Here is a 23,658-nt window from a genome sequence, read left to right on the forward strand (position 1 = left end):
TTATCCAGGTGGCCAATGACTCAGCTCCATCAGGAACTGCCAAAGGTCACCGATGGTAAGTACTTCTCGACCCTCGACGTCGCCTCTGGTTTTTGGACCATCCCTGTGCGCGCCGAGGACCAACACAAACTAGCTTTCACTTTTGGCAGCCGACAATACACCTTTACCAGGTGTCCCTTTGGCTACGCTAACTCACCTGCAGAGTTCAACATCTTTTTGAACAAAGCATGTCCAGACGCCCACGAGCGTGGGACACTGATCTACGTGGACGACATCCTTTTGAGGCAGCCAACACTGGACTCTCATTTGGCTGAGATCGACCACGTACTAAATCAGCTAACAACTGCTGGTGCTAAAATCTCACTGTCAAAGTGCCAGTGGTACAGAACCAAGGTGGACTACGTTGGCCTCCTAGTAGGTCCAGACGGAATACAACCACAATTGACTCGCACCCAAGGCCTAGACAACCTCAAAGTCCCAACCAATCTCAAAGAACTACAGAGTTTTCTGGGAGTGTGTAATTACTCTCGCCAGTTCATAGAGCATTATGCGGATCTCGCAAAACCACTGACTGAACTCTTAAAGAAAGACGTTCCTTTTGTCTGGACTGATACACAGCAGCAGGCAATGAACGCTCTTAAAGACAGGCTCAAGTTAGCCCCATGTCTAGTCTACCCAGACTACAACAAAGAGTTCTACTTGGAAGTGGGCTTCTCAACTCACTGCATGAGTGCAGGTCTGTACCAAATACACGACAAAGACAAGCGTGTTGTGGCCTATGCCAGCAAAACAATGGCAGGCCCTGAATTAAGGTATTCAGACTGTGAGAAGGCTCTATTGACCACTGTGTGGGCAGTGAAACATTTCTCCTGCTATATTGGTGGACAGAGGATTATTGTTGAGACACAACACCAGCCAGTAACGTTTCTAAACAGCCAACGCATCAGAGATGGTGTGGTGACAAACTCACGTGTAGCCACATGGCTTATGGCACTTCAAAGTTTTAACCTAGACATCCGCTATGGTCAAAATAAGAAGTCACACTTGGGCACTGATTTGGCATATAAATTGGGCTCTCAGTCTTCTCAGTACGCTGAGATAGCTGGAATCCTAATAGGCCTACAGATGGCAGTGGAACGCTCCATCCAGACGCTGGTCATCTGCACTGACTCTAACTATGCTCGACTCAGTTTCTTGTGTCAGGAAGCTCAGATTTGACCTGAAGCTTAGTTCACTACACAATCATCTGGGCCAGGAGAACCGAACTCTTCTCCCAGTTTATGGCGAAAACCTGGTTTAACAGATGTGATGTCAGCGTTTTGGTTTGCGTCGTTGTTTCCTGCCTGGATCGGGTCAGCAGCAGCAGATCGTTCAGGTAAAACAGAATTCTCATCCCTGCTCTGTGTAGCGGCTGCAGAGCCGTCTCCACGCATTTTGAAAACGTGCGTGGTGCGAGGGAATAACCGAACGGGAGCCTGTTGTATTGGTACTGGGTCCCTTGGAAGGAGAAGCACAGGAACTTTCTGTGTTTTGGAATGATTGGAATGTGAAAATAGGTGTCTTTGAGATTGATGGAGGTAGACCAGTCGTTTTGGTAAATGCTGTCCAACAGCTGTCTGTTTGTCAGCATATGAAACTGTCTCTCCATGATCGACTTGTTGAAAACGTATAAGTCCAAAATGGGTCTCAATCCTCCGGTCCTTTCCGGAACCAGGAAGTAACGTGAGTAAAACCCTGAGTTTACCTCTCCGTTGGGAAACCTGGAAATTACATTTTTTAACAGTAATTCCTGAACTTCTGCATGGAGGGACAAGATATGTTCTGGAGATGACAGAACTGTCTCTATAATCCCTCTGAACGGTGGGGGTCGAGCTGCGAACTGCAGCGTGTAACCTCTGCTGATAAGATGGTTCATCCATCTGTCCAGGGAGCATGCTCGCTGCCACTCTGCGTAACGCTCTGGGAAAGGGCACGTGTTTTTGTGTTGCGTCATGTCTTTTATGGACGTCAGCCAAGTCAGGGCCCCCACCATCGTCATGTGCTGCGGAGACGTACTCCGAGCGACCCATGGGGAGGCCCCCCCAGAGAGGGCCCTGAGAGCGCCTCTATGCCGCGCTCAGGCTGCGGGCTCACTGCAGAGTTAATGTGAGCTAACGTGCACTGAGGAGAGGCATGCGTGTCGTCAGAAATGCGACGCCGTTTGGGTGGAGGCTGCAGCTGGCATGGGGAAACGCGTTTGTCCCCGCTGCGGTCAGAAGAAGCAGAACACACCCTGGGCTGAAAGTGAGGTTTTCTTCTGGGCTCGGTCTGCTGAAAAAAATAATTTTTAGTTGCTGTGTCAAGCGAGTATTTTGTGTGGTTTCTTGAGCTACGGTGACGTTTAAAAACTTGTTTTGAGATCATCGGCTCATTTTGTGTGGAGGATGTGACAAGAGAAGCTGCTGTGAGATCATTCGATCTGGCAGTCAGGCTGGAATCAGAAGACACTTTATTCTCTGAATGATGTTTTCATTTTATTTTAAAACTCATGTCATCATTACACACACACACATCCTCCGCAAGGAGTCATTTCTTATATCTTCTCCCCCATGAGCCCCGAGGCTGGTTGTTCCAGGGCGGCACCTGTTGGCGGTCTCTGGGGAAACGTTGAGCCGCTGGTTGCCGCAATGAGAAGGACTGTTCTCTGGCAGGAGGGGCCGGCGGCGGAGCAGGGCGGGAGGTCACTGCTGCAGCTGTGGAGCGTCTCTGCTGCTGCCTCTGGCCACGACGATCTCTCCAGCGGGTGGGGGGGGTGGAGGAGGAGTGCGGCTTCATCAATTGGCGCACAGTCTTCGACACCTCCTCCTCCGACTTCTTTGATTTTTCAAGCATGGCCTTGAAATTGGCCCCGAACAGTGCGTCCGTCATGATGGGGTCCTCCAGCAGGTCTTTCTGCAGTTTCTCCGACAAGGAGGGGAGTGTCGGAGCCAGGTGGACCTTTGGATCATTGTCATCCAGGTGGCGAAGCGAGACAGGCAGAAAGCAGAGGAGGCGCACAGGTTGAGGATGACGTCAGACGCTTTGCAGAGCGAGCTCTTTGTCTCCTCAGGCAGGTCTGTGTCCTCCAGCCTTTTGGAGGTGCTATAGGCCAGCAGAGCGACATTGTTGTTCGCTGCGGCTGCCTGGAACGCACACTGGTGGGCTCGGCTGGAGAGTGACGTCACCGTCTGGTCGTGTCTCCCTAGAGGGACAGGACGCTGGTCCAACCTGGACACTTTTGCCCCGAGTGCTTCCGCCAGGATTGGCTGCGGGGGGGAACCGAGGGAAAATTCCGCTCAGTAAACCCCTCCACTCTGGTGATGGGAGTGAAGATGGAGACGGGCGCTCTCAGTTTACCAGGTCCAGCTGCAGCCTCGTTCCAGTAGGACGTCACTGCTGGGAAACGAGGCCAGATGGGGTCAGGACGGCGAGCCGGGGTGGAGCCAAACCTTCCCGCTAGATCATCCGATCTGGGCGGGGGGAGGAGAGGGACGGAAAGTCCCTTCGTGTCAGCCGCCTCCTGGATTATGCCGGGCAGCTCTGCGAGCAGGGCACCGACAGCTGGGAGCTGTGTGGTTGCTGATGCGGAAAGGCCCGGGGGGGGGGGGGGGACCCTCCCCCCCCCCCCCCCCTCCCGTTCCAACACTACACTCTCACGTTGCCTGTCCTCGAAGAACCATCCGATTTGTTCCGAGACCTGGCGTCAAAAGAGGCGATGGCGACGTCCAGTGAACAGTCTCCTGCCACGGAGAGGCACTCCTCGACATTAGCCTTGAACAAGGCTGCTCGCCTCTGCCTCTCCTCAGGAGGAAGGAGGTCACAGAGACGGCAGGAGGAGGCGAGATCGGCGTGGCGGGGACTCACGCATCCTTCACAGGTGTCGTGCCGGTCGAAGCTCAGCATGTAGCCGATCTTGCAGGACGAGCACAGGCGGATGGTGTTGCTGCTGGACATCGCGTTCTTGTGAAGATCAGTGCTGATCGCTTGCTGAAGAAAAATGGGAGCCGATTACCCACTCTCAACGTAATTTGTACGGACCGAGTGAGGCCCACACAACAGGTGGGCGTGGAGTAAAGTTTTCAGTGCTACACTTCGCGTGACAGGATAAAACCCACCAGCGACAGCCTTTAAAGGGCGCAGCCTATACGAAATAGAACTGAACATTATAGCCATTGTCAGGTTTCCTAAGGTTAGCTGGCAGTGGAAGCCATCTTTAATTAGGTATTCTCAAATTAATCAGTTGTACATGTAAAGAAGTCCCTTGCTACTTGGCGGTTCAACTTTCACAGCCTTGCTCTATCGTGGTTTTTCAAAATAAGACTGGACATGACACACGATTGGCTGATTGATGGATGAGCCACACATTGTTTATTTAAAATAAATTACGTTAAATGATTTAGCACCTGTGACGTGCTTCTTAAGAACTCCCAAGACTCTGCAGATTGTCTATCTCTTCATGCCTGAAGTAATCCAGCGTTTTTGTTCCTGCTCTGTTCTTGACCCACTTCATGATTCCTCCTCCCTTTGCCTTCCCCAAGACAGATTCTTCTGCCCACCAGATATCTGGACATCCACGTCTGCTCTGCCTTCAGACCACCAATTCCAGCTGAAAACCTTGGATAAGTTTTACTTTTCCTGCCTCTGAATAACCCATGCCTGTATTTTTTTTATCACAGACTCGTACCCCAGACTCTGACTTGAGCTCTCAGAACCAACCTCCACATTCTGAAAGTGTTTGTCCGACTTTTGCTCACATATCACGTGATCCATCCAACCCTCCGTTCCCTCTGACGTCATCGCAGCTTCATCTTTTCACCTGTGATCGAGCTCTTTTAGTGACAGCTGACTTTCTCCTCCTGATAAAACTTTAAATAAATATTTTTGTTTACTTCTGTTTTAATTTCCGGGGCGGCTGTGGCTGAGTGGTAAGAGCAGTCGTCCTCTAGTGCGAGAGTTGGGGGTTCGAATCAACCAGCAGTCACATGCCGAAGTGTCCCTGGGCAAGTCACTGAACCCCTCATAGCCTCCGATGTGTGTCCCATCAGCGTATGAATGTGATAAAACTCTGATTAGTCTCTTTAGAATGATTTGTTCAATTAGCTTTGTAGAGATCTAGTAGAGTGCTGTATGAATGGGTAAATGAGGACACAGATTGTAGTGTAAAGCGCTTCAAGTATCTTGAAATAAGATAGAAAGGCACTATATAAGTACAGTCCATTTACCATTTACAGCGAAAGTGCAAAAGAAAGAGACTCTTTCGCTGTTTAATGAATTACAAGGGGGATCCGGAAATCGGAGGATGACTCACTCCTACTCAGTCAGTTTATTTTAGTATTGTTGCCATTTCAGTAAAGTGAAGAAAAAAACAATGTATTGTTGGATTATTTGGTGTAATAGTAGGGGTTTTACTCTGCTTTGTTTCAGGTTGTTGCTCTTCATCAGCTTTGTCTGTTCACTGAAGTGATTCAGGAACAACAGTTTGCTGCAGTTCTAGTGTCTGCAGCCCAAACACAAGCAAGTAATCTGTTGTTACTGTTGAAGTATGTTTAGTTGGACTTGTTACTGTTGAAGTCCGTTCAGTTGGACTTGTTACTGATGAAGTACGTTTAGTTGGACTTGTAGATGAAACTATGAGCTCAAGTTTTCAAAAGGTTGTGTTTAGGTTGGAGCAACATTTGAGGATTTTCTCCCCATATAACTAAAACAGTCTTTCTATGTGGATGAAAGGGACTAACCTTAGAGGGCATGGCCTTAATGACACACACACACGACTCACCTCTTCTTCCAGTGAGAGCAAACTGGATGGCATTTCCTCCCACACCACAGAAGGCATCTATTACCAGCTGAGAGTTGGGGGAGCTCTGCGCCACTCGGAGAGCGATGTGCTCCGCAATCCTCTCTGGTGTCACAGAGAACCATCCCTCTGAAACATAAAACAAGCAGCAATTGTTTTAACAATCAGAGACTCTTAGAGGGCTCTTTACTTTTGTCTCTAAAAGTAAAACCTTTGAAAAATCATGCACCTTAGTTTATAACCCTTATTATAGATGGAGTTATTTTCTACAAGCCAGCCATCATTGAAACCCTGGAAGTACCTTTAACACAGTTAGTGTTCCTTATAAGAGGACAAACGGACCACCTTATTTAATTGCTTAAAAATACTTTTTTTGTACACTGCTTGGCCAAAAAAAAAAAAGTTACCACCTGGATTTAACTAAGCAAAAAGGTACGAGCCTCCTATTGGATAATTACTGCATGGGCAATTATCTTTCAGCAGGCAAGAAGTTATTTAACTCCAACTGGTTTAATGAGTTGCTTCTCATTTCTTAAACAACCATGTCGAAAGACACATCGCGTGGTCGTGGAGAAGATGTCAGTCTGTTTGAGAAGGGTCAAATCATTGGCATGCATCAAGCAGAGAAAACATCTAAGGAGATAGCAGAAACAACTAGAATTGGGTTAAGAACTGTCCAACGCATTATTACAAACTGGAAGGATAGTGAGGACCCATCGTCTTCGAGGAAGAAATGTGGCTGGAAAAAAATCCTGAATGATCATGATTAGTGATCACTTAAATGTTTGGTGAAATCAAATAAAAAATTTAAAAAAAAACACCAGTAGCACTTAGGGCCATGTTTAATAGTGAAAGTAAGAGCATTTCCACATGAACAATGCAAAGGTAACTCAAGGGATTGGGACTGAACAGCTGTGTAGCCTTAAGAAAACCACTAATCGGTGAGGCTAAACGAAAAAAAAGGCTACAATTTGCTAAGGAGCATAAAGATTGGACTCTGGAGCAATGGAAGAAGGTCATGTGGTCTGATGAATCCAGATTTACCCTGTTCCAGAGTGATGGGCGCATCAGGGTAAGAAGAGAGGTAGGTGAAGTGATGCACACATCATGCCTAGTGCCAGCTGTACAAGCCTGTGGGGCAGTGCTATGATCTGGGGTTGTTGCAGTTGGTCAGGTCTAGGTTCAGCAACAGTATGTGCTAGGGGTGGGCGATATGGCTCAAATATAATATTGTGATATTTCAGAGCATTCTGACGATAACGATAAATTTCATGATAACAAAAATAAATAAAAACCAGAAATCATAGTTATCATTTGACAAAATTAACTTAACATGCTGCTTTGCTGTATTATATAAAAACTAAAAAACAAGGGTTAATTTTACTGAAATTACTTTATTTAGTAAAGTATTCAGTCTCAAACTATAAAAATAAAAAAGATCCTTCTGTTATTTAGATTGAAAAAGTCTGCACAAAATATAGATCAACAAAATCTACCACAAAAACGAAAGTGCAGGTGAAGTGTCCTAAAATAACTAAATAAAATGAAGTTTAAGATCTGTTGAGCATAAATGTAACATACAACAAAACATATGTTGCCTTTAAATGAGCTATAACTTCGAAAACTTGTAACAAGGTGATCAGCTGACCCTGAAGTTTGTTGGTGTTTCAGCTTCGTCTGTTCCTGCAGGAATGATTAATTTCTCTGACGGCTCTGTCTTTGATCACCTGCCTCTTTTCTTGGTCCATGGACTGTGGAACTCAAGAGACAGACCTGCGCGTGCTTGTACCGGCAGTTTAGAGTGGGCGGACCCACTGTGCCCGCACCGGCAGCCCAGAGCTCGGTGGGGAGAGAGAAAGAAGCCAAGCTGCGCTGGTGAGGGAGAGGGAGAGACAGTTGAGCTGTCACTGTCTGTACTCACAGTTAGAGCTGGATGGAGAAACGCAGCCGAGCCGCGAGTTGTTTGTTTTTAGTATTTTAGCTAGCTAGTATTGTGCGCAGCAAATTAGCATTACGCCAGTACAGACAGGTGGATGGGGGGGTGCGCAGTATGGTTCGGTATTTTGGCGCGCTCCGTTCTGTTAACGGGGCGGGGCAAACACTGACGTACTTACGTCATGAAATTAGCATATAGTAATATCATTTATTTTCCCAGGCAAACTTTTTTTTACCGGTATTATCGTAAACGATATGATATGGCCCAGCCCTAATATGTGCTCAAAGAAGGTCAGCTGACTACCTGAATATATTGAATGACCAGGTTATTCCATCAATGGATTTTTTTCTTCCATGATGGCACAGGCATATTCTAAGATAATGCCAGGATTCATCGGGCTTCAATTATGAAAGAGTGGTTCTGGGAGCATGAGACATCATTTTCACACATGGATTGGCCACCACAGAGTCAAGACCTTTACACCATTGAGAATCTTTGGGATGTGTTGGAGAAAGCTTTGGGCAGTGGTCAGAACCTGCTGTAGTGAACTTGACCTGATGTCAAAACTTGACCTTGTGGGACAGAAACTGTCATTTCATTGATTTGAATCCAGAAATACAGGTTCACCCATCCTGAGACTTTCTTTCTTGAAAATTCAAGTGAAAGAACACTCTCTTTTCTATTATCATTACTGTTTTACAAATGTTTGATAATCAAAGTGTTTTAGTTCAAACATTTTAGATGTTACAGTGAACTAATCAATTTTTATTAACTGTGAAAACAGTAACAATGATTATTTTAATCCTCATGCAAAGTTAGAATTCATGTTAAGGTCTGTTACAGAGTAATTATGCATTTTCTGATTTTTCTGTCTTTGAATGAGCAGCGTAAGTTTGGTCCAAGGTCGGAGTTTAAGCAGACAAGTGTTGGAACGAGCTGTGTTGTTTTTAAATCCTCTCAGACGTAAACAGAGAAGCTGGCACCTGTTTTCCCAAACTCGCCCAAACATTTCTCTCGTCTGTCTGAAAAACATTTTCAATCTGTTCCATAACATTCTTGCTGTCTTCTGACTTCTTGTGACCTCTTACGTCACAAACCACACCCCTGTCTGGTCGACATTGACCAATCAGGGACTCCCAAATGAACCGGAAATAGAGCTCTTTAAAATGTCTGTACTTCCTAGTTTAAGGCAGAGTTTCACGGAGTTTCACGGAGTCTCACAGAGTCTCACAGTTCCTGTTGGGTCCCAGTTCCTGTTGGGTCGAAGTTCCAGTTGAGTCGAGCCGAGGTTGCGGTCGAGCTCCCGTGCTGGGAAACAGGAAGGTCCTGACATGACCACAGAGCTCTTCCGAGTCTTATGGGATTATAACTTTCTTCCACATCTGGGTGGAACTCTGACGGACTCCACTCATGTGAAGTCCACTTGCTGAGGTGAATTTGTGTCGAACGGAATACCGTCACTACTTCGGACGATTCACAGCTGTTCCTACGGAGACGCTGAAAGGGTGCGTTGAATGGACTTTCGTACCGCTGGGGACATCTCCAGGTAAAAGAGTTGAATTCTGCCACCTAAGTGTACCGGGGAAAAGCTGAGAAACCCGGAGAGTGCTGTTTCTGAGTGCCGACATAAACAAACCCCCTCACCCATCTTTTCTCCCACTAAACTTCATCTTTCCTCTTTAAATTCTTCTATCAAGTAGAAATCATTCCAGATAATTTTAGAAATGTCTGTGTAAAGTGCTCATCCACCGCCGTGTGGATAATCAATCACTTGTATAGCTCGCTAAAATTAGCCATGTTGTTATTTTTCAATGTGCCAAATTGATGTAAATGTTTGATGTTAAACTTTGATTCTGTAAATAAATGACCACATTCATTTTGATGGGTCAAAGATAAATAACGTCTCACGATACATTTTATTAAATTCAATGCACGTTATATACAGTCCAGAAAAATGAAAGAACCCGTTTAATTTATGAATATATCATGCATATGTTCATCTACACTGCCATCATCAATGCAAGAGCTTGGTGAAAAAGTAATGCAACACTGGATGGAAATAGATCTTGTGACATTGCAGAAGCTTATCGAAACAATGCCACAGCGAATGCATGCCATAATCAGAGCTAAAGGTGGTCCAACAAAATATTAGTGTGTGACCTTGTTTTTGGTGGCCACTTTTTTTTGGGCCAGGCAATGTATATATTTTCCCCCACAAAAAAATAGTCAACTTTTTAGAGCTATCTTAGTCTGAAATTAGCCTTGATTTACTTAATTTTTATTGGTACTGATTTTATCTGTTTTAACTTGTCGTTTTAACAAGTTTTTAATTCACTATTGTGTATTGCTTAGCTTTGTCACTTTATTTTTATGCTTTCTTTTATCCATCCATCCATTTTCTTTACCCGTTTATTCCATTTTGGGTCACGGGGGTCACTGGTGCCCATGTCCAGCAATCACTGTGCGAGGGGCGGGGTACACCCTGGACGGGTCGCAAGTCCATCACAGGGCCACATAGAGACAAACGAGACAAACAACCATTCACTCTCTCACTCACACCTAGGGACAATTTAGAGTTACCAATCAGCCTAACATGCATGTTTTTGGTCTGTGGGAGGAAACCGGAGTACCCGGAGAAAACCCACGCATGCACGGAGAGAACATGCAAACTTCACCCAGAAAGGCCCCTGGACCGGGGTTTGAACCAAGGACCTGCTCGCTGAGAGGCAGCAGCTCTACCAGATGCGCCACCGTGCTGCGCTTTCTTTTATCTTATTTATTATTTATGTTCAGCACTTTGTTTCAGCTGTGGCTGGTGTTGAAGGGTAAGTTGAACTCTGCCTCAGTAGATTTTTACAGAGGCTCTGAATGCAAAAGCTGAGTACCAACTAGTGAGCTAAAATAAAAAATATATAGGGATAGAGGTAAAAGGCAAAAAAAAAATACAGAGAGGAATTCATTATTTTATGATGTAGTAAATATGAGAATAAAACTTGCATTTACAGTTTATTTTAATGTGGAGGATTTTCCAACCTCAGCAGCACAACAGTGTAGTAAAGTTCCTGTGAGGTTATGAAAGCATTTGAAAAAAATCTGCCTAAAATAAAAAAGTAGAAGAATTTTAGACTGTCAGAAAAATCATGGTTATTGACTGCACATATATAAATAAATAAAACAGACATAAATAAATGTGTGGCTGATTTTTCCCTGTAAAGACAGTTTTGTTGATTAGGTTGTAGTGAGTGTGGTACCCAAACTAACCTCTGTCCAACTTGATGCCTTCGTCAAACCGAGAGAAGAGTCTGTAGCGCTGAGCCCAGTATTTAGCTAATTCAGGATCGGCTGCCATCTCTGCAGGGACCTGCTGCGTCTTTCTTCGCTTCTTCTTCTTCTTTGGTTTCTTCCTGCACCTCACACTCAGCTCTGCACAGGCGTGCACATTATTCATTGTTACACTGCAAAAATGTTCAACGTACAAACACCTTATAATAATCTACCGGTATGTTACACTGTTACCTTCACATGTGTCCGACAGCAGAAAGTCTGGAGTTTGTAGAGACGGATGTTCCCTTACAACCTCCACGGACTCCGTGGTGAAGGTGAAGGCAGTGTTTTGTGAACTGCACTCCTCTGTCCTTTCATCATGACTGGATTCAGAAGAACTTTCTTCAACCACAGGATCTTCATTTTGAGTCTTAACTCTCTTCATGGCCTTGTTCCTCTTCTTCTCTTCTTCTCCCATCATCAGGTGTTGGGGTTTATCCTCAGGTATGTTTTCTCTTCGCCACTCACACCGGTCAAACTCACTTATCTGTTTGTCCCTTTGCACCTTCTCAAGGAAGTTCTGAACCTGTAAAACAAACAGTAAATGTTGTATTAACCTCCTTCCTTAACATCACCAGAAACAAGAGCTATGTTGTTTATTTGTCATACGCAGGTTAACACAAGGTTAACAGTGCAATGGGGCCGCAATGGGGCCTCAATGGGACCAGAGCCACATATGCACAGAGGATCCAGGGTTAATTCACCTCACAAGACCCACGGAGTATGTGCAGGGACATGAAGTGAACAATGCTCTAGAGACTCATCACTGCCTGATGCCCTCACCAAGTTCTATGCACCCTTTGAAGACAAGAACAGATCACTCAGCACAATGTATGCTTTTTTAAAATAATTTATTTGTGTGTTACTGCTGCAAATAAGTATTTGAACACCTGTGAAAATCAATGTTAATATTTGGTACAGTATCCTTTGTTTGCAATTACAGAGGTCAAACGTTTCATGTAGTTTTTCACCAGGTTTGCACACACTGCAGCAGGGATTTTGGCCCATTCCTCTACACCGATCTTCTCTAGATCAGCCAGGTTTCTGGGCTGTTGTTGAGAAACATGGAGTTTGAGCTCCCTCCAAATATTTTCTATAGGGTTTAGGTCTGGAAACTGGCTAGGCCACTCCAGAACCTTGATATGCTTCTTACGGAGCCACTCTTTGGTTATCCTGGCTGTATGCTTCGGGTCATTGTCATGTTGGAAGACCCAGCCATGACACAGCTTCAATGCTTTAAATGAGTGAAGGAGGTTTTTCCCCCAAATCTCGCAATACATGGCCCCGGTCCTCTCCTTAATACAGTGCAGTCGTACTGTCCCATGTGCATAAAAACACCCCAAAGCATGATGCTTCCACTGCCTTCACGACATTAGCCCCGTTGTCAGTACCAGTCCTGTCGGATTGAGCTTCCAGTTTGTGAGGACATCCAGTGTTAGTAACATTATCTAAAAAAGTTAAATCTGGTCCTCTGGACATTCAAAAAGCAAAACAAAGCAAAACAACAAAAAATTGTAGAAGCGTTTCGTCTTTCATCTGAAAGACTTCCTCAGTCTGAGGTGCTGTGTTCAGCTCAGTCTCTTAAATAGCACCTTCTCAGAGTGGATCAACCAGTTTGCTGCTGACAACCAAAACCAGCTGCTCACATGGTCAATAAGGGCCATCAGCCTAACAATGGATCATTAGCACCCTGATGGCTGTTTACTATTCACAGGGGGAATTCAAAAAGTGTTCAATACAAAAACAACTGGACTTTATTTGTAACAGAAGATGTTTCGCTCCTCATCCGAGGAGCTTTCTCAATTTAATGAGCAGTGAGTGAGAGATTCAGGTTATAAGGCTGAGTGAGATAAGACACATATGTAGATTTGACAAGTCACACCTCCACACCTTAACAGTAGGGGACTTCTTAAAGTCTTTGTTACTCTAATTCACAGATGAGACCCCTCTGTTCCCACCAGGTGTGAAAACTGGCTGAGAATCAGTCTTAAAGTTGCATTATAGGTTTTTGAATGTGGAAATCTGAGGTCTCCTCCTCTGTTAAGAGACGGCTTTTCTCTTTTTCTTTTTTTATAGATATATTTATTCAAAATGTATAACCATACATATTATACTTCCAGTGTACAAAATTTACAAATTTTCTTTTTTAATACACAAAACATACACATAAGAAAAAAAACAAAAAGAAACTGACAAACTTCAGAAATAAAACCCACCCACCCCACCCACTCTCTCCATGTAGAACACATGTAATACATAATATTACATTTAACATTAAACATATTTTTGAAAGGCCAGAGTTAAGAGTAATGAATACAACAAAAATACCAAAAGAACTGACACGAGACAGTAAAGATCAATAAAGATCAAATCAGTCTACCAGATCTAATCTGGTTAGTTTGTCCAGGAAAGGAGTCCATATCTGTTCGAACTTAGCCAATGTTCCCACGTGTCGAATGAAGAATTTTTTCAGGAGTGCAGTATGACAACAGTTCGTTGATCCAATGTTTCTGGTTTGGTGGCACCACAGATTTCCAATTTTTAAGTATACACTTTTTTGCTGCAGATGATGAGTGAGATGGAAAAAAAACAAAAAGAAACTGACAAACTTCAGAAATAAAACCCAAAACAAAGTATTTCTTGCAAGGATATAATTTCAGGGACATAACATCTCCTAGTATCCAAAGCCTGGGGTCAGCGTCTAAAGAAAGCCCACAAACTGCTGATGTTATCAAAATTACATTATTCCAGTAAGTTTTCAAGTGTACACAACTCCAAAGCATATGAAGAAGATCCCCCACAGATATCTTACACCTCTGGCATTTGTCAGTAATGCTGGCATTCATTTTATTCAACCTATGTGGGGTATAATACATGCGATGAATAATATTAAATTGAATTTGCCTGTGTTTTGTTAATATTAATATTGTTTGGGATGAATTTAATAACCTGTTCCAGCTTTTGTCATCATATTTGCAGCTTAAGTCCGATTCCCAGTTCGATTTTTTTGAGTACTTCTCATAAGCTTGTAAATAGTCGAGAACAATCTTGTAAACACAAGAGATAAGTCCTTTTGTAGTGGTACGCTTGGAATCTAATAAACATGTTTCCAACAATGTTTCCTCTGGTTTATTTGGAAATATATCCAATGTTTGGCTCTTAATCCAGTGTCTGATTTGTAAATATTCGAAATAATTATGCCTATGTAAGTCATAAAATTCAGATAATTGACTGAAGCTGGCAAAGACATTATTGGTATAAAGATTGCCGATTGTTCTAATGCCTTTTCTGACCCAAGTTTGTAGAATACCATCTGCTATAGGTTGGGGAATGTTAGGTGTGTTGACAAACATTTGTGTGTTTAGGTTTAAGAGAACATGTAACTGAAGCCAAGCATTGTAGGTGGATAAAATTAAAGGATTTGAGGTAATTGTAGAGTTGCTTTTTTGAACAAAAAGGGGATAGTTGCTAGTGACATCGATTTAAATTCTTGTTGTTCTATCGAGAACCACCTCACGTCGTTGGGATTTGAGTGAGCCCACATCCATAGAATACGGAACTGGGAAGTTAAGTAATATATTCTAAAATTTGGTAAATTTAAACTGCCTTTAGCATAAGGAGCCTGTAAAGTAAGAAGCTTAACTCTTGGGACCTTTTTCTGCCATAAAAACAGAGATATTGCTTTATCCAAATCTTTGAAAAATCTCATTGGGACTTTTAAGGGGACACATTGAAATAAGTAGATAAATTTAGGTAATATAGACATTTTAATTGAATTGACTCTGCCAATTAACGCTAGTGGGAGATCCATCCATCGTTCCAGCTCTGTTTTAGTTTTATTAATTAATGATGTGTAATTCCTTTGGTAAATCTGATCAAATGAGGAACTGATATTAACGCCAAGGTATGTAAAACCATCCGGAGACCATTTAAATGAACCAGGTAATAATTGTGTCTCCTGCTCTGTCATATTAAGTGGAAACGCTTCACTCTTGGAATAATTGATTCTGTAGCCAGAAACTGCACTGTACGACCCCAGGCATGCCAGTAAAGATGGAAAGGATTTAGACGGATCAGATATAAATACCAACAGATCGTCTGCATATAGCGCAAGTTTATGTTCTTCTGTACCTACCCTCATACCTGTAATAGATAAGTCAGACTGAATTGCAATTGCTAATGGTTCTATGGCAATTGAAAACAAGCTAGGAGAACACGGACAGCCCTGTCTACAGCCTCGGGAGAGCGAGAAGGCGTCCGACAGAACTCCATTAGTCAAAATCTGTGATCTAGGGCCATTAAAGAGTGTTCTTACATATCTAATAAAGGTTTCACCAAAATTCATAGTGCTTAAGGTCTCAAAAAGAAAATCCGGTTCAATTCTGTCAAACGCCTTCTCAGCATCCATGGACAAGATTGCCAGGGGGTACCTCTTTCTTTTAGCAATATCAATAATATGAAATAGCCTCCAGATATTGTCCGCTCCCTGTCGGTTTTTAACAAAACCTGTTTGGTCTGCATGAATAATTTTTGGTATTATTTTCTCCAGTCTAAAATTATTGCTATTAAAACAGCTATTAAAATTGCTATTATTTTAGACAAGATCTTATAGTCGGAGTTGAGAAGGCTGAGGGGTCTATAGTTACCACACTTTTTTTTAATCTTTTTCAGGTTTGGGAAGTAATGTAATCGTTGCAAGTTCTAAAGATTGGGGAAGTACTGTTTTTTTGGAATGCCTCCTTTATCATGTCTGTAAGGGGGGTAAGTAATTTGTTTGAAAAGGTTTTAAAGTATTCAATTGGAAAGCCGTCTGGCCCTGGGGCTTTATTATTTTGTAACGATCCAACAGCAAGGCAAACCTCTTCCTCACCTATTTCACCATCCAGTATGTCTTTGTCGGTTGTATTAATCTTTGGTAAGTGTAATTGGTTTAAAAATTGTTTTATATCTACACTGTCCTAGTCAAGCTCAGATTTATATAATGATTGATAATATTTTTAAAATTCAAAATTTATGTCTTTTGTATTTTCTAATTGTCTACCATCATCTGTTTTAATACTATGAATACATTTTTCATTGTCCTCCTTTTTTATCTGCCACGCCAGTAGTTTGCTTGTTTTATTGCTGTATTCGTAGTAATGATATTTTGTCCTAGCCATTGCTGCCTCAGCTTTACTAGTACACAGGTTGTCATATAAAATCCGTTTTTGTTTTAGGACACTAAGTAATTCAGGGTGTTTTGTTCTTGAATGGTCAATCTCCAGAGTTCTTATGTCTTTTTCTAATTGAGAAAGCTGTTCCCTTTTTTGTTTGTTTTCATATGAAACATATGAAATAATGTGCCCCCTCATATAAGCTTTGAGTGCTTCCCATATGTTTGAATGTGAGGAGGTATGTAAATTTACTTCCAGATATATGTCAATTTTGGTGTTCATAAGTGATAAATTCAGGGTCTCTAAGAAGATTTTCTCTGAATCTCCAACCATGAGAAGTAGAAGTAGGCTGGTTAACTTCTAATTTTATTTGTACGGGGTTATGGTCTGAAATCGTAGCTGCTAAATAAGAACAGGTTTTAATTTGTGAAAGAAGTGAGTGTGAAGTCAAAAACATGTCAATTCTTGAATATGTGTTGTGGCCATTGGAATAGAATGAGTAATCTTTGCTGGTTGGATTACGTAAACGCCATGCGTCCCCCAATCCTAATTCTCTCATGCCCCGGGTCAGAGCCATCGCAGATCTGGACAGTGTAGAAAGTTTAGAGAAAGAGCGATCCATTGATGGATTTAAAACCATGTTATAATCGCCACCCAATATACATGGAGCTTCAAATACTGCCAGTTTTAGGGTTAAATCATTAAAAAATTCAGGGCTATCCAAGTTTGGGCCATATAAAGATACAAGTATTACTCTGTTTGTATTTATTACACAATCTATCAAAAATAATCTACCAGATCTGTCCTTTTCCATATGATTTATCCGAAATCTGAGATTTTTATTGATAAGCAAGGCTACTCCTCTAGCTTTGGATGAAAAAGAAGAATAAAATACGTGACCAACCCAATCTCTGCGCAACTTTAAATGTTCTATATCTGTGAGATGGGTCTCTTGAATAAATGCGATGTCTGTGCTTTGTTTCTTAAAGTATGTTATAACTTTTTTCCTTTTGATGGGGTTGTTAATCCCTCTTACATTCAATGAAATACAGTTTAGTAGTCCTGTCCCATTCATTTTAAGCATTATGAAAAAATATTCTGGTTAAGTGACAACATGAGATGCACATAACTTGGAGAAAAAGAGATCTCTGACCCTTTACTAAGGGTTTACAAATTTCAATACTCATAGAATGAACCTCATAGAGAGAGTGTCCCATAGACTCCAAGAAAAAAAAAAAAAAACCCACACTTAAACCTCCTGTAAACAAAAAACAAATTGTGGGTTAAACTCCGCTTCTAAACGTTTGTGGTATCCTCAGCAGAGAAATATTTTTCTAAGGAAGAATTCCGGCAAAGAAAGTAAAAAAAAAAAAAAAAAAAAGTCACTCAAGGACTGTATTAACTCTAATAAAATCTAGTTAACGCATATGTGATGTTATCAGACACAGCAGCGCCCGATATTACACTCTATGGTTTAACATTTGAGGTAGTAATTATGGATTATCTTTTGTAACCTTGTTTTTCCGTTAACAGACCTGGTGCGTTGTCATCTTGCAAAGAGAACGTTCTATCCCTCCTCCCGAACAGTGGACAGGAAGGTCTCCACCTCAGATGGGGCTGAAAAAAGTTTAAATCCTCCTCCGTGTCGGATCCTCAGTTTAGCAGGGTAGCGACTGGCGTATTCAATATTTTTCTCCCGTAGTTTTTTCTTCACCTCGTTGAAAGCGAGCATTTTGCGTTGCACCTCGATGCTGTAATCTGAATAAAATGAGACTCGACCATTATCCAACTGTATCGTCCCCTTGTTTCTGGCCAAACGGAGCACTTTGTCTTTGTCCCTGAAATTCAGAAACTTCCCGAGGATAGGTCTGGTCCGCTCCGACGCTCTCCCCAGGCGGTGCGCCCTCTCGATGGTGATCGGGGCTGGGAAGTGTTCCTCCCCGAGAAGTCGCGGGATAAGTCGTTCCACGAATCCAATCATGTCGTTACCTTCTGACCTTTCTGGAATGTTTATAATCTTGACATTTGATCTCCTGCTCTGGTTTTCCAAATCGTCCGTTTTCTCCTTCAGGAAAGTTATTTCAGTCTCCATTTTGAGTATGCGTGCTTGTGGGTCAGAGAGGTTGTCTTCGTTAGCTCCAATTCTGGTCTCCATTTCCTGCACCTGTCCAGCCAGCGTTGACATTGACTGTTCTATTTTTGTTAGCGATGGTTGGATATAATCCATCTTTTGATTTATGTGTCCAGTGAGCTCTTCTTTCGATTCACGGATAGCTTTCATCAGAGATTTCAATGTTGGTTTATCTTGATCAGTCGCCATCTTCCCCACGTGTGAGAGGACTTTCTCTTGAGCCGATGAATCACTTCCAAAAGCTGCTAAAATCCAGCACCAATTAGTCAGGTTCAAATATTAAGTATTTGTCCACTGTTTCAGGAATAAATTCTATATCCGGAGTGATGTAGTAGTTATTATTATAAAGCCATCTCTGCTGAGGTATACCTGGAGCTCACCGACACACGTCTGCCTGCAGCGGTTGCATCCCAAACCTTTTTTTCGGCTTTTCTCTTTTTATATTAATTGCTTCCTTCATGCCCCTCTCAAACCATCTATGTTCTCTGTCCAAAATGTGCACATTTTGGTCCTCAAAAGAGTGTCCCTTCTCTGTGAGGTGGAGGTAAACAGCTGAATCTTGTCCTGAAGAGCTGGATCTCCTGTGTTGAGCCATGCGTTTGTGAAGAGGCTGTTTAGTTTTTCCAATGTAGAGGTCTGGACAGTCCTTGCTGCATTGGACCGCACCACTCTGTTTGTGTATGAGTGTTTTGTCCTTAGGGTGGACCAGCCTCTGTCTGAGAGTCCTGCTGGGTTTGAAATGTACTGGGATGTTGTGTTTGTTGAAAATCCTTCTGAATTTCTCCGATACTCCAGCAACATAAGAGATGACAATGTTTTTCCGTCTGTTGTTCTCCTTTTTCTGTTTATTAGTGTGTTTTGAAGATTTCCTCGCTGACTTGACAAAAGCCCAATTAGGATATCCACATGTTTGGAGAGCTTCTTGAATGTGTTTCTGTTCCTTTTCATTCCCTTCTGTCTGTGTGGGGACGCGTTCGGCCCGATGCTGTAGAGTTCTTTTTTTTTTTTCCCCTTGTCCTGTCCGGCATTGTGACACTTAGAGTTATTGTCTGAGTGTCAAAGTGATGCCCAACAGATTTACTTTCACAAGCAGAGCATTATGGCTGCCCTTAATGCTCCACTTGATATATAAATTAAATTTTATTAGAATATGCTTTGAGTTTGTTCCAGATGTAATGGACACGGGGACGGAAAACAATAAGATAACAAAGCAGAAAAGTGAGAGAAGAGTTAAAATGTAAAGAAGGAGATAGGAATAGAGGAGAGAAAGAGGGATAAAGAGAACATAAATCAACATCATTGAAGTCTGCCTCTAGACCTGTGGAAAGAAAAAAACAACAACTCAGAAACCACAACAACAAACAACTTATATAATGATACTTATAACATCATTAGAAAGTATTTTATACAGTACATGGTAATACAATATATATTTGATGGCCACCACAACCCAACTGAGTGTGTATCTGATAAACACCTGAATCTAAACACCTGTGTGAGCATGCTTATCACTATAAGTTTCTCCATAAAAATGTTCAATAGTAGATGTGGGGACCCATAAACCCGTCCCCACAGGACACGAAGGTAACACAGGGAAGACCGGAACCACAGACACACAGCGGCCCCCAAGCCCGGAACTCCGGTAGTCTCCCAACAGGGACACCCGCACCCCTGAGAGAGAAGCAAAGGGAAGACCTGGGCGATCCCCAGCAACCACAATGCAGAAACCCCCAGGAGGCCGTAGCAACGAGTCAACAGGCCCCGCCGGCAACCTGCTCCTCCAGAGTGGATCCGGCCATGGACACCAAGCCCCGAATCTCGAGGTCATACCACCCCCCAACAGAGGGCCGACAGAGGCAGGGCCCCCAGGCCCCCGCAAGCAGCCACCAGGGTGGGCCCGCACACACACCACCACCCAGCCCCAGCTGCTGAGAGCCGCCAATGCACCGGTGGCAGGGAGGCCCACCACCGGAGGGGAGCACGACCCACCAAATGGGGGGCCAAAACAGATCGAAGAGAGGGGGGCCACCCAAAACCCAACCTGAGACAAACAGGCACACAGAGACAGCCCGACAAAGCCTCTGTCGGGCCGTCCATGCGCCCCACCTGCCCAACAGTGACCGCAAGCCGGCCCCAGGTCAGGGGCCAGAGCAGCAGGGAGCAACAGCTGAGGAAGGCCGGCCCAGCGCACCAATGCATCCCTAAAGCCCCACACCATAGGCCCGGATAAGCCCCGGCATGCCACCCATGCACCCCCCCCCCCCCCCCAGACACACACACACAGCACCCCGCACCGTGAATGTCACATCAGGCCGACAAGCCAGCACTCCGTCGAAGTGAAGCCACGTCCCCGACCGCCGCCACGCACTACCAACGACCACACACACACACACACAACCACAGCCGACCTCCCACCAGAACCCGGCAGCCACCCCAGACAAAGGGCTGGCAATTGAAACCAAGAACCCCGATCAAGGGGTTCAAACAATCCAGGGAGAACCGGAGCACCAGCCCCACCCCCAATTGCCCCCAAAGGCCCAATACAAACCCACAGCCCAGACCCCAATCAGGCAGCCCCCCCCCCCCCCCCCCCCCCCCCCCCCCCCATACAAACCGGAAAAGAAGGACAAAAAAAATAAGAACGACCCCACCCCCCCCCCCCCCCCCCCCAAAAAAGATAAAGGCGGATGTGTTGTTTTTTGGGGGGTTAAAAGGGGGGGGGGGGGGGGGGGATGAGGCGGCGATTGGCACAGACCCATCCCCTCTCCAGAGAGCAGGCAGTGCCCGTTCACCTCCCCAACACTTGCCCAGAACCCTAAATGTCTACATGCTACATATGAGAGTGGGCACAGGTCCCGGAGGTGAGAATGATTACACATCCCACCCCCTATATGCCACCGTGTGCCCACTCCAGACCCTATATATGCATGTGTCGTGAGAATGTTATATGCGAGTGTCTAGGTTGTTCGATAAAATTGGGGCCCAGGTCTCCACAAACCACGGAGATGGAGGATCCTCCCCGCAGCTCAGTAGTGCACCTGAACCCCAAGGCCCTGCTTGAGTGGTGGTGTGATGGAGTGGGTGGAGGAAGACGTCGGGATGGGGAGGAACAACTGAGGTGACAATGCCCTCCCAGGGGGCCAGCTCCCCCGCTGACCCCAATAGGCACCCCCATTCTCCGAGATCCACCAGGGGAGAAAGGCTCCAGTGCATCCATCCAGGAGCAGGAGGCAGCCGCACCATCAAGGACCCAGGCCACGGACCGGCACATAGCCCCGAGAACCGACCAGAACCCGGGCCAGCGACCCAAGCCCCCCCGAGATCGTCCAGACCCCTAACCCGATCCCTAGCTCAACACCCAGCCCCCCAACCAAAGAAGCCACCAAACTCCAGCAGCGACAATCAGCCAGGAGTGTCCAAACAGCCGCAGATAGTGCACCACGATGACCGAGAGTGCACCACCGCCCCCACAAAAGGACCCACCAGTCCACCATAGCAACACCCACAATGAGAGCACCCCATGCAAGGGACGGCACATGCCCAACACGCCCAGACACCCCCAGGCCAGCAGTGCAGAGCCACCCGAGCAAAAGCACCCCCCACCCACAGCACCCCCACAGCCCAGACCCCCAGCCTAGCACAAGACCGCAGCCACAGCCAGGCAGGAAGACACCAAGGCTGAGTCCACCCCCCCCATACCCCCCTCCCCCAAGGCAGAGGCCCCAAAGACCACCAGCGCACCAAGAGGCCCCAGGCCAGGGCCGGGAACCGGCGCATGCACCGGCCCAAGACCCCGACAACATACCCACCAAGACCAGAGAACCCCGGATCAAGCCGGAACCCCAGCCTGGGAGCGACACTCCCCCAGAACCCCGAACCCGCGCCCACCCTAAACCCACCCAGAAGCAGCCAGGCCACCAGGCCAGCAACCTGCGCCCGCTGGCACAGACCGCCCAGAGGCCTGCATGCAGCCAGCAGAGGTCAACGCCCAGAACCACCAAAGCCATCTCCCCAGTTGAGCGCCACTGCCCCGAGCCCACGACACCCCCATGCCCCCAGCCCCGACACCCCCCCACATCAACCACGATGCCCCACGGGACGAAATCAAAGGGGTTGTCCCCACCTCCACTACGGGTTGGAGCCAATAAAAGAAGCCCAGAGAGATTGTTCTGATGTGGAGGTACAGGTTATCTCAAGACTGATGTAATCCAACATAAGGTCTTTATACTGTTTAATACTAAGTGTATTTTTATTTTTCCAATTTATGAGTATAGTTTTTTTTTGCTATACATAAAGCAGTAAAAATCATGTGAATTGACTTTTTCTCCAAGGTGACATCATCTAAGTGACCCAATAAGCAAACTGACGGAGCGAGTGGAATATTACATCTCAGACACTTTGATAAGTCTTCACATATCCGGCACCAAAACCTCTGAACAGGTGGATAGAACCAAAATGTGTGGATGTAATTGTCAGGAATATTGTCTGTACACTGTGAGCAAACATTAGATGATGCGAAACCCATCCTGAACATCTGTTGACCTGTGTAGTGTATTCTATGAAGGATTTTGTATTGTATTAATTGTAAATTGGGGTTTTTAATCATCTTAAAAGTTCTTAGACATATCTGAGACCAGAAGTTTTGGTCAAAGTTGACTGACAAGTCTGTCTCCTATTTTACAGTGAGAAGGGATATTGATTCATCTATTTTAATGAGTGTCCGGTAAACCTTAGATAGTAATTTGGGAGGGTTAAGATTTAGGAATTCTAATACACTTGTTGGTATTTCAATTCTAGTGTTATTAAGGTTAAATTTATTTTTTGTTATAGATTTAATTTGTTGATATTCTAAAAATGTATTCTTATCAATCCCATATTGTGTTATTAATCTGTTAAATGGGATATAGTTTACTTCATCATATGTATGTTCCAAATATTAGATTCCTGTACACCTCCAACCTGGGAAGTATTATTATTCTGTTGTAGGATGTCAGGGTTGTTCCAGATGGGTGTACGTCTGCATGGAATTAGTGAAGACTCTGTCATTTTAAGAAACTCCCACCAAGCTGTCAGAGAGGAGCTGATATTGATGCTTTTAAAGCATTCCTGTCGTTTTATGTTTGAGCTAATGAATGGAAGGTCCGAGATCATTATATTATTGCAAAGTGTCTGTTCTACGTCTAGCCAGTGTTCATCAAGGGGTGTGTGTTTTATCCATCTTGAAATGTATTCTAGCCTGTTGGCTAGAAAGTAATAATAGAAATTGGGTAGCTCTAGTCCTCCTTTATCTTTGGTCTTCTGT

At 44.4% G+C, this 23,658-nt stretch overlaps 1 protein-coding gene across 1 annotated transcript in view; it reads right to left on the minus strand.

Annotated features, from left to right (window-relative positions):
- The window catches only part of tgs1 (trimethylguanosine synthase 1), a gene marked incomplete in the record, with an annotated part of 304,266 nt that overhangs the window by 39,766 nt on the left and 240,842 nt on the right, over positions 1-23,658 (minus strand). The window contains 3 exon segments of the mRNA XM_037682064.1: positions 5,795-5,941; positions 11,010-11,171; positions 11,265-11,598. Coding sequence (XP_037537992.1) covers positions 5,795-5,941; positions 11,010-11,171; positions 11,265-11,598 — 643 coding nt within the window.

This window comes from Nematolebias whitei, chromosome 9 (genome assembly GCF_014905685.2).
Source record: "Nematolebias whitei isolate Nwh7 chromosome 9, NemWhi1, whole genome shotgun sequence".
Classification (NCBI taxonomy): Eukaryota; Metazoa; Chordata; class Actinopteri; order Cyprinodontiformes; family Rivulidae; genus Nematolebias; species Nematolebias whitei.